A 12,780-nucleotide genomic window follows, 5' to 3' on the forward strand; every position below is an offset into this window, starting at 1 on the left:
CATCTGTGCAAATTAACTGGTACGAAATTATCTTATGTCTTCAGTTGTTGTCTGACATTTCGGTGACTAATCAATCACACACACACCTAAAAGACAGCAATCTGATTGTGCCACAATATCGTTCAGTCCTCCATTGTATGAAATTATAAGGTTACAACCACAGCAAGCTGTTTTGAAAATGCAAGCTAATTCCACCATGGTGCCGATACCGCTGTACAAAAGAGCCGGCTCCTTTGCAAGGAGCGTATATCAGCCTTATGTCTTTGTGTGTGATTACGTCACCTACCAGTCCTGCTGCTGCCTTCCCCCGTGCACGCTACACTAGATATATAATACATGGATGAAGGCTATATGTGCATCCTAAGCCATTAAAAAAAGGCATAATACCACAGTAGTGATGTCAAAAAGTGATAATTCCTCTAGAGGAAAATATACTTGAACTTTGACCCATTCGACTCCTCGAGACCATCACTTTCAATTCAAACACAAAATGTCTCATTTTCAATCAATCGACAACACCCACATTACACTAATATTCATTAATGATCAACAAAATGAGAATATGTTAAAAAAAAAAAAAAATAGATGGGCCTCTTCGGTGAGTTACAGGAAAACAATTCCATCTCGGTTTTCTGTGACAGTTTAAAAACGTAATTTATGACGTCACAGAAACCCTAGATGGAATTATTTTCCTGTAACTCACTGAAGTATTTTTGTGTTAGCACGATGTCTGTTTGCTATTGCCATAGAAATACATGATTTGCCTCTTCAGCACTGGGTATATGAAAGAGGCACTTGTGTGTCAGGTATGTCATCCATTGAAGTTACAAAACCTAATTCATTAAATGCAGGACTCTTGGGCGTTCTGGGGTTTATTTCTAGTTTTATTACATGAAAGTGTTTTTTTCTTCTGACAGAAATGCTTCCAATGGGGTGAAACACTGACAGCAAAACTAGCTTCATGCCTGCAACTGATGATTGTCCTCATAGATGATTTGTTCTGTAGATTTAATTTTAACAAAATTGTACATTTTTGCTTTAAGGCAGAAATGAAAAGCTGCTGTTTTTGTTTGTAAGTCAAAAGTGTTGTCAAGTTTCCCAAGTTACAGAATTCCTCTGGGATTTAATTAAAATTATTCACGTCAGTGGTAAAAAAAAAAAAGACTCGTACCACATAAAAAATAAAAAAAAAATCTGTTATAGACCAAATATGTCTTCTGTTAAAAGGACTCTTTATGGAGTTGTATCCTATCAGCCATTGATTACATTCCTAATAAAATGCTGTGGTTTTTAAATACATTATTAATTGGTTAAACATTGAAGGGCACTTTAAGTTTGCCTTGCATTAAAATAGTATCTGTACCTCTGCCAATAGTGTTGCTGGCTTGGTCTGAAAAGGCCAAGGAATAGAGCACTTACTGTAAGCATCGCACTGTGACTAGAGCAGTGGAGCAGCTGATGTCCTCGAGGGCTCTGTGACTGACAGTCACATGCACATTTGCACTAATCAGTGTCTTGGTCATGTTTGTTCTAATAAATTACAAACAATACCCATATTATATTATAAAATATATATATAATAGATATATATATATATATATATTGTCCACATAGGTCGTGACAAGATGGGAAGTTTTTGACCATATTATATATATATATATTATATATATAGTGATTAAAGCAAATGGTGTGGTTATAGATGGTAAATACATCAGGGCTGAGGTGTTGTCAGCACTTTCTACCTTCACAAAATGGCAGCAAGGAAAGGACTATAACACCCACAGCACACTACAATTCCCACAATGCAAGGTGTCCTGGGTGAAGTAGCAACACCGGCTCAGAATCAGACATAATCACCCACTTATAAAAGGGCTGGGTCACAGCACGAAAAGAGAGAACAAGGTGTGTGCGAGAGCGAAGTGCTGGTGCCGACATTGATTTAAAAACTAAAAAAAAGAAAAGGAAGAAAAACACTGTGTATGACTTGAACTGTTTTGACCACCCCTCTGGCGGATTAACCTGGATTGTGTATGAGAACCCTAACTGTGTTTGAACCCTATATTGATTATTGTCTACGGCTCTGGATTGTCCAATAAAAGTACAGGCACCGCCCTGTTTAACCAAACAGACAGTCTTGTGGTTACTGTGGACCTAACGGAGGATTGGAAACAAAGTTAAAATATACTACAGTTGAGTGTATTTGTCACAATATATAGTTATATAGTATTCAGTTATGGTCGATTCGCCTGCGATTCTGAAGACCCCCTGTATGTGCATGCACTGGTTTACATGTTTTGGGTGGATGGCATGGGGATGGCTTTTTCATGTTACTGATAGCTCTGATTTTCTCTCCAGCTGTGGCAGTGCAAACAAGAAAACAAAACTAGAGACACGATTAATAGTTATTCTTACAAAATGATATTGAACTTGGTAGGTTTCAATCTAATGAAATCATTTTTATTTGATGATCCCCCTCCAGTGGCTCACAGTATCCATGTATAAAATTCAATCAAAACAATTTGGGAAAAACACAGAAAAAAAAAATGAAAACGTCAAAGCATTGCTCTCTAAAGCAGTGCTGAACGGCATTTTGCCCAGTGTTGTTTAACACAATGATAAACTGCCTGTCAAAGGATAAGCATCCAAATACATTGCTTAAACACGTCTAAGGCTTTTAAGAATAACATGGGCATCCCTTAGCTTTAGAGAAGACCAGCTTGACTTGGCATTTAGATACATATCTTTTTTTTCTTTTTTAAAGACTTGGTTTTTATTTCCATTCTTGAGTTTTGCAGTGGCCTAACCCTAAAGTTGTCACAGATGCTGGACAGATATATTACTGTTCTTTCATAGAAAGTGACCTAATTATTACTAGTTTTCTAACTGACCAGACAGAAAAGAATATGCTTTACAAAGTATATCTATCACAACACATCCAAGAGCTTGGGCTCTTACCTTACTTAAGCAATAGACCCCAAAGAAGAGGTCTGTACTGTGTGGGAAGGCGCACGTCATGCAGTTGAATGCTGTGAGCTGAAGGCGAGAGCACTTAACAAACTTAGAAGCGCCTTGCTAGTCTACTGCTTTTAGAAAATGACTGCATTCACATTTAAAGTGTTTCCATTTTGTTTGTTTGTTTGTTTGTTTGTTTTGTGATGGTTTGCAGCACTAAGTTTGCAGCACTAGTTTTTCTCAGGATTGCATGAGTAAGGCAGTTTGCTTAGAATTCCATGTGGTCTGGTAGGCTTTCAGGCTTCAGTAGCCCAGTTAGAAATGATTAATTCAGAGGCCTTTGCAGTATTAAAATTGAGTTCCTCAGTATTTATTTCTATATTTTTTGAGACTGTTAATCGCTTGGTTGTGTGCTGTATAATGGCTTTAACCTGCAGTGGATGATGTTGTGTTGTGGGGATTCCCAGTAGCCTAAATAATTACTTACTGCAAAAAAAACAAAAAAACATGCAGCTCTTCTTCAGTTCAGGAACCTTGTACACAAAGGCCAACATGGTTTGTGAAGTGTTTGTTTTTATCTGCATCTTAAAACATATAAAAGAATAAAAGTAGGATTTGAATCCAGCTCTGTGTATTTGTGGAAGCTTCAGTATTTAAGTTACTGTTAGATCCTAATACAAATATTAGCACAAGTAAAAAGAAAGTACATTAAAAAATGGCTAGTAGTCAACGTGCTGTTTGTTTACTTGTTGACAGTGTGCTCATACAGTTTATTCAAACCCCCCTTGATAGAGAAGAAAGCACAATGCCTGCTGATGCTATGATGTGCTGTAATAAAGTTACTGAAATTGATATGTCTGCATCCAGTTGTTTGATTTCTCTATCTTGTCATTCAAACCGGACATCAGCAACCATTGCTGCTATAGTTACTGTATTAGACGCTAGATACCATTGCTGCTATAGTAACTGTATTAGACGCTAGATACCATTGCTGCTATAGTAACTGTATTAGACGCTAGATACCATTGCTGCTATAGTTACTGTATTAGACGCTAGATACCATTGCTGCTGTAGTTACTGTATTAGACGCTAGATACCATTGCTGCTGTAGTTACTGTATTAGATGCTAGATACCATTGCTGCTGTAGTTACTGTATTAGATGCTAGATACCATTGCTGCTGTAGTTACTGTATTAGACGCTAGATACCATTGCTGCTGTAGTTACTGTATTAGACGCTAGATACCATTGCTGCTGTAGTTACTGTATTAGACGCTAGATACCATTGCTGCTATAGTTACTGTATTAGATGCTAGATACTATTGCTGCTGTAGTTACTGTATTAGGGGCTAGATATCATTGCTGGTATACCATTGCTGCTTATTCCAATTTAAATACAGTTGTAGTTCAAAGTTTACATACCCCAACGAAAATTTATAGCAAAAGTTTTGCTTTTGTGGATGAGGAACAAAGGTTACAAGAAATAGATGTCTACAATTATTTATTTCAGCAATTTTTACTTGCAAAACTCCAAAAATGCTCATTCAAAAGTATTCATACTCTGACAAGGAAAATTAAATTAATGACCAGTTGAGGCACCTTTAGCAATAATAACCTCTTTTAAACAATTACGATATTTGTCAATGAGCTTTTAGCATGATTCTTGAGGGATTTTTTACCATTCTTCAACGTTCTCTTGTGCACGGGCTTCTTCGACTCATATCAAGGATTCTCAAGCGGCCATTGAGACCTTCACCATGCAATACTCCACCTATAGTTGTAATGGAAATCCCAGTCCCACTTTTAGCCAATTCACTTTGAATATTTTTGGCAGTCAATCTTGGATTGTTATTAACAATCCCAATTCACAATTCTTCTACTTGTTCTTGGTAAAAGAACCTTCTTTCTTCCAGACTGAGGGTGCGTTGTGACAGTGCCATGAGTCTTGTACTTCTTGATAATAGAAATAATAGTTGAAATTGGGATACTCAAATGCCTGGAAATCTTCTTGTATTCTTCTCCAGCTTTATGAAAATACATTTTGTTTTTCTTTTTTTTTTTTGCAAAAAATTTGCTGAAATAAATAATTGTAGACATCTATTTCTTGAAACCTTTTTTTCCTTATCCAGAAAAGCAAAACTTTTGCTACAAAAGATTTTTCTGAAAATTATTTTTTTTCGAGAAGTTTCTAGAAATTATAAATTTCCACTACGGTATGTAAACCTTGAACTACAACCGTATACAGATTGATCGTATAGGGCCTAATAGTGTCATCATGCAATTATAAACTGAGGTCTAGTTGTCATAAAGCTGTCATAGATCCATCGAATGAACATGTTTTCTGCAGAAAATTGCTTCCAGGGCTTCATGTTGAAAAGTGCTCTTTTGAACCTCCCAGATAATCTCAGCCCAGCAGGATCCAGATAGAGCCGGTTGAATCTTGAAACCCTGACTATGACAGCAGCTGAGGTCTAGATAACTGATCGTGTTTTGAAAAGGTTTAATTAATGAAAAGGCTTCCTTTCAGCCAGCGTTTTGAAAATGAATTTGGTTTGTCACTGCTAGCACATGCTATTTCTTCTAAAACTATTACTACCGTTAGATCACTCCACCATTCAGCACCAGAGAGAGTAGGCCTATTTGAATCTTTTGACACAAAGTAATTTTTCTTCATGTGTTTGAAAGTAATTTCCTTTTCTTGTATTCTGGAACTTAATGATTTGGAGCAAGTAGTAAATATATTAAAATATATTAAGGAATAGCTAACAAAATACATTTTTTTTTTTAAATCTTTATGTCAGTTAGATGAAGCCAGATGCTTAAAGGACTACTATTGTATATGCACTCAAATACATGTTTTAAATGAAAAAATAATACACTCCTTAGGTCACATTTGTTTTCATTTTAGATCATTTTAAAACTGTTAATGTGAACTCTAAGGAATATGAGAAGTTCCCCTGCCATCTGAACTATATATGAGATATACAGTGTCCATATATATATATATATATATATATATATATACACACACATATATATATATATATATATATATATATATATATATATATACACATATATATATATATATATATATATATATATATATACTTATTATATATATGCATTGTCATGTGAAACATAGATTAAAAAAACATGTAATGTATTTTCAAGTATAACATAGATAAAAAAAAAAACATATAATGCATTTTCAAGTATAGCATAGATAAAAAAAAAAAAAACATCTAATGCATTATCAAGCATAGCATAGATAAAAAAAAACAAACAGCTAATGCATTATCAAGCATAGCATAGATAAAAAAAACAAACATCTAATGCATTGCATAGCATAGATAAAAAACATCTAATGCATTATCAAGTATAGCACCTGTGTGTATTTTGTGTTGTATGTTGTGTGTTTAATGTTGGTGTATAGTCATTGGTACACAGGATATAAACGGGTCTGTGTAACACAAGTGTTTAAAATGTATTTTTGTATTTAGGCACGAGGATTGTACAGCACTTCACATGCAAGTAAAATGTAATAATATGTGAGCACGGGGAATTGCACTTTATTAATTCACGTGCAGTTGTACCGCGACTCCAATTGAATGATTGATTAGCAATCGAGTCTTGGTACAGCTGCATAAAAGCAGCATGTTTTCACTCACTCGGGGTTGTGTGTTCGGTGAGTGGAGAACGGGATTGGAGACGGAGGTAATAATAATAATAATAATAATAATAATAATAATAATAATAATAATAATAATAATAATAATAATAATAATAATATAGTTTATAGTTAAAATATCAGCTCACCATGTTTGTATGTATAGTCTGTTTTGTCTGGCTCTTTAATTTGACTTAAGTGCCATGTCCTGTGTTTTTGTTTGTTACAACCTTTTTATTTACTGTTCTGTTCATTCATTAAATGCTGAGCAAAACCAATCACTCAGCTCCACTCAACTCCACCTCTTTGTTGTTTATTTCCTGGTTCCTGTTTCTGGTCTGACGTCACCCACTGCAGCCGTCTTTGTGACAATGCATTATCGAGTACAGCATAGGTTAAAAAAACACATCTATATGCATCAGATAAAAATAGATCAAAAGTGTAACGTGGTGACTGAAGGGGATATGACAATGGACTAATTAATTTTATGTAAAACAACAATAAAATATTGTATTCAATATGTATGCTTGCTAATTTGGCTGTATGTCTGAGCCCTAGTGTCTTTGTGCATTATTACATGTGAATTAATCTGCCAACTTCTTACACATGTTTATTTAAAAAGTTTCCCCAAGTGAAACTTACTGACAGTGCTTACAGGAGTAAGGAGTACAGGAGTGTACAGTGTGGGGTGCCCGCTTGTGAATGTTAACGTGGCTAATTGAGGTTGGCACCACTGTAAGCCAATGGTTTGATTCTGCCTTGCTGCTGCTGTGAAATGAAATATGATTGTAAAGCTGAATACAATTTGTTTTAAATCATATTTGCAATATACTGCACTATGATATACACTCAGTAAAATATTACTTATTTATTAAACACCATTGTGCAAAATGTATTTTTAAATGCTTTGCTTACTTTAACAGATGTTCTAACTCCTTCTACGACAAGAAGTAACCAGAACATACCACAAGGGAAACATGGTTCAAAGAGTGGAATAACAAGAGCTATAATGGAACTCCAAATGTAATTTATATGATTGTAGTGAACAAATACATTGTATACATCTTCCCTGTTGTGAATCTTTGAAAGAAACACATGTTGTTGTTATTATTTTTACAAGTTATCTGGTACTACATGATGTTAAAGTAATCTTTCTTTGATTAGTGTTACACTTCCTTGGTTATTTCACCTTGTTGGGTGGAATTATCCTCACCCCTTAATTTTTTATTTTTTTTTTAGCCTTCCATGTTGACTAACATGCTTTCAGTCATTAACCTGCTCTGACCCAGAAGACACTGCTCAGGTGAAATGATCCAGAGAGTGCAAGGGAGAGTAAAGCATGGAATCTCAAAACTTTCTTTAACCTGCTGTATTACCAGAAATAATTTCTTAAATAGAAAAATGCACATGTATCCTTAAAAACTGCACATCTGAGACCAATGTAACTAATGGAAATGAACAAAAGCATTCATTTGTTGGCTTCAATCATATGAAAACTATATACTTGAATCACACCATATTGTGGTTCCAAACTGCGCATGCATCTTTAAAATGATGTTCTCTATGATGTTTGTTACAGAAATGTCGGGGACGGGTGTGGATATTTCCCTGGTGCATTGGAAGCAGCAGTGGCTGGAGAATGGTACCCTCTACTTCCATGTGTCCATGAGCAGTGCAGAGCACCTGTCCCAGGTGACGCCCCCCCCTCTCCGGGAGCCCTCGGAGATTGTGGACGAGCAGATGCACGTTCTCCATATTTCTGTCATGGTATGTACGTGGAAGCCATGTTCTTTCGCAGCAAGGTGATCAGAACTGGACACAATATTCTAGATGAGGTTTTACTAATGCATTGTAAACTTTTAGTATTACTTCCCTTGATTTAAATGCAACACTTTTCACTATATATCCAAGCATTTTGTTGGCCTTTTTTATAGTTTCCCCACATTACCTAGATGAAGACATTGCTGAGTCAACATAAACTCCTAGGTCTTTTTCATAGATTCCTTCTTCAATTTCAGTATCTCCCATGTGATATTTATAATTAACATTTTTATTGCCTGCTTGTAGTACAATACACTTTTCTTTATTAAATGTCATTTGCCATGTGTCTACCCAGTTCTGAATGCATTTTGAATGACCTTTGCTGCTGCACTGGTGTTTGCCACTCCTCTTACTTTTGTTTCTTCTGCAAATTGAACAAGTTTGTTTACAATACCAGAATCTAAGTCATTAATGTAGTTTAGGAAGAACAGAGGAGCTAATATTCATTCCTGTGGTACTCCACTGATTATCTCACTTCATTTTGAAGTTTCTCCTCTAATCGGTACTTTATGTTAACCACTCCCTAATCCATGTGCATGCATTTCCTTGAATCCCTACTGCGTTCAGTTTGAGAATTAATCTTTTATGCAGGACTTTGTCAAAAGCTTTCTGGAAGTCTAAATCAACCATGTCATATACTTTGCAATTGCTCATTTTCGATGTTGCGTCTTCAAAAAAAAAAATCAAGCAGGATGGTTAGACGCGCTCTCCCTTTCCTAAAACCATGCTGACTGTCTCCCAGGGCACCAATACCATTTTGGATCTTATTATAGTTTCCATAAGTTTGCCTATAATAGAAGTCAGGCTTATTGGTCTGTAGTTACCTGGTTTGGTTTTGTCTCTCTTTTTGTGGATCGGTATTACGTTTGCAATTCTCCAGTCTGTCGGTACAACCTTTGTCACAAGAGACTGTTGCATGATCTTGGTTTGCGGTTTGTAAATAACTTCATTTCTTTGAGTACTATTGGGAGGATTTCATCCAGTCCAGGTGATTTATTTTAAGAGCTCCTAGTTCCGTTAACACTTCTGCCTCTGTATGCTAAAGTTATTTAAAACTGGATAGGAACAGGTCGACATGTGGGGCATGTTGTCCGTATCGTCCTTTGTAAAAACTTGTGAAAAGTAATCATTTAATACATTTGCTAAATGGTTTTGGTAAGGTTATTGTATGTAAAGTCATTTATGTAGAATTAACAAGCGTACAAATCAAGAGGTAATAAGAAGGGTGTAAAGCGCAGTGGTGAGACCACACTTCGAATACTGTACTTTACCAAAAGGTCACTGTGGCCTTGGAGTGAATCCAACGAAGTGCATCCGGGCTAATCCTATGAGCTATGAAGAGAGGTTGAGGGAATTGAAACTGCTTTGCCTAAACACACACAAATTAGGGGGACTGGCTTTACATTCTTAAAGACGAGTGCAAATATAACCCTAAGCACAGCACAGAAACCAGACCAGAGAACGCAGCTGGAAATGAAGTGGAGGCAGACTGACTGTAGGACAGATGAGAGCATGCAATAAACTACCTCTCTATGTTGTTGATACTGAATTATTTGAACCCTTTGAAACCCAACTTGACAGCGTTTTGAGATCAATCAGATACTAGGAATGGGATAAGCATTGACACATGGAATGGCCTGCCCTACTGTACTTTGGAATGTTATTATGTTCGTATCAGTATTGTACCCTCCTGTTATTGCATGTCATGTTATTGTATTATCTGTGTTCATTTACCTAATTAATGACATGATATTTAGACACAATGGTGTGGATTTTCCACCTAATCTAAATGCCTCTTCATTTAATATACAGTTTATAAGGGACAAGCCATATGATTGTTTTTTTTTTACTTTATTACTTAAAGACTAACATGAACCCTTTTCAATCTGGATGGTTCTGGTTGCCTGATGTATTTGAATCTCATCTAGTGTTGCATGTTTCCTACAAACGTTTCTGTTTTAATCTTGGAAAAGTGGCTGTACACTGTGTCCTCAGATTGTGGAGACAGCAGGATATAATCATTCGTAGTACCTATTAGTGCCCTCTGCAGTGCAGTGCAGTAGCTAATCAGTGATGATTTGAATCTACACTCAATTTGCCACTCGCCAGGTCAAATCAGATTAGCTTTGATGGTCTACAAATTGATTTGAGTACAAATTCAGTCCTTTGAGTACAAATTCAGCTTATGTTGCATTGTGTGGCTCCTTTTGTTTCATAAATTTAAAATCTCCGGTTATTTTTACCTCTGATTTTCTCCCAATTTGGAATGCCCAATTATTATTATTAGTTTTCTCCTTCACCGCGGCGATTCCCCACACAGCTCAGGGACCCGAGGCTCAGTGTGCGTTCTCTGATCCCACAAGCCAGTCAGCGTGTTTTTATACCCAAGAACTCTGGAGCGGATGTCTGCCTCTGGAGGACAAAGACCAGCCCAGCAAATCTCTGCCCCCAAACTCACTCAGCACCTGGCCTGTAGGGTCACCACAGAGCGGTGAGGAGAAACAGTCTAAGCCGGATTCCACCTCCCCAACCCCGGCAGTGTCAAAGCCAATATGGAGTCCCCAGCGAAGACCGGCTGCCTCATACAGCCTTGATTCGAACCTGCGATCTCTGCTTGTATGATTCATCCTGCACGCCGCACAGCACTGCTTTTACCAAGTGAGCCATTCGGGGACCCCCTGTGTAGCTCCATATTTGCAGAAGTGGGTTACAATAAAGCTAAATAACAAATAAAAACATGAAATATTGGGACAACTGAAGTGAAATCACACATCTACTGCTTTTCGGATTCTTTTTCTTTGTCCATTTGAGCATATACGAGACAGAGGCCTATTTGCAAAACTTGATCTCTTCTTTAACAGGGTTTTTTACTCTTTGAAAACAGCTGAGAAGGTTTTTAATGAATGCCATCCTTCCGTGACCGAATATAGGACATTGTACCTCACACTATCGTTACCTGTATCTAGTAACACTTAGTCACTTGTTAAGAAGTGTACTGTACCCCCCTGGTTTAGTTAATGGTGGCATTGATATTTTGTACTTTTTCTGCAATCATTCTTCCATTAATGTTTCATTTCATTGAAGTGTATTTATAATCATGAATATACCCAGAACCAATTCTTCAAAAGCATTGATTGCTTTCCTCCCGGTGCCTACTGAAGTATCCTATAATGCCAGATATTAATAGTTTTGTAATATCCGCGTGTTGTTCAGAGTTGCCAAAAGCAATTGAGCAGTTGCTGTTGATTCAGTGCCTGTCCTTGCCCGTCTGCTTCACATTGCTGATGCCAATTGAGTGCTAAAGGTTGTTCTTTTCTTGACAGTGCTGCTTCTCCTGAAACACAGAACACACTTGAGAGGAGATTGAATGGGAAGGAGAACGGCTGTCATTCTACAGCTTTGTGTTCAGAAAGCTCTTGTTTCAGGTGTCATGATGTATACATCACAGCAGCGTTCTTAATCTCTTCATTCACAGTTTAAAGGGAAATACAAGCTAAGCTACACAGACACTCAAGAAAATAAATACATTGTCAGTTAGCACTGAAGCAAATGTCAAATTAAATAGGATCGTTAGTGAAGTAGAAAACGTTTCTCTCTACAGGTGAGAACCACACTGAGGTACTGTGACAGAAATACAATGAGTTCTGGAGATAAATCTCCCTCCCGACCAGTGAGGGCACTAAAGAACGGGAGGAGAAGTATCTGGAAGGGCTGGCCTGACAATTCGTTTCCGGGACCGGAAGTCGTCAGCCTGGAAAGAAGCTAGACTCTGTTGTAAGACCGTGTTGACCTGAAAGGTAAACGAGGGGCAGCTGCAAGTAATAAAGCAGCTGCAACCGTTTACCTAGATGTTATGCGGGAGTACATATAGGAGCCAGGGTAACGCTGATCTTTTCCTTCGTTTGGGCAAACGCTGGAGAGAGAAGGACCGAGAGAGGAGCTCTCATTTAATAAGCAAACGTGTTGTGTGTTGTTTTTTGGTTGTTTAATAATTGTCTGTGTTTTTGCATCACTAGACAGTTAAACCCACAAATCCAGAGCTGTCGCCAAGGGTCAGCACAAACCGGATCATCCCTGCACCAACCATCACAAAATACTTGTGTCTTCACTCACCACAAGCACAACTGCACTCACCCAGGCCTGGTGACCGTGTGTTTGTTTTTTGTTCGGGACTGTGCCCTGTTTTTGTTATCCCCGCGCTTTGCACAATGTTGTATATAGCTGACAAGTTATTATTTTACGGTCACCAGACCTGGATTACAAATAAAAGCCATTTTTCACTGGATATTGTTGTCTGCCTGTCACTCCTGCATCGCATCACCGCTACACCTGTTCCCC

General features: G+C 37.3%; 1 protein-coding gene across 3 annotated transcripts in view; it reads left to right on the forward strand.

The window, feature by feature from the left end:
• The window catches only part of LOC121303517 (astrotactin-2-like), a 615,708-nt gene that overhangs the window by 67,232 nt on the left and 535,696 nt on the right, over positions 1 to 12,780 (forward strand). For all 3 annotated transcript variants that reach the window (XM_041234251.1, XM_041234250.1, XM_041234252.1), the window contains exon 2: positions 8,201 to 8,388. In XM_041234251.1, the coding sequence (XP_041090185.1) occupies positions 8,201 to 8,388 (188 nt within the window). The remainder of the gene's footprint in view (positions 1 to 8,200; positions 8,389 to 12,780) is intronic.

This window comes from Polyodon spathula, chromosome 33 (genome assembly GCF_017654505.1).
Source record: "Polyodon spathula isolate WHYD16114869_AA chromosome 33, ASM1765450v1, whole genome shotgun sequence".
Lineage (NCBI taxonomy): Eukaryota > Metazoa > Chordata > Actinopteri > Acipenseriformes > Polyodontidae > Polyodon > Polyodon spathula.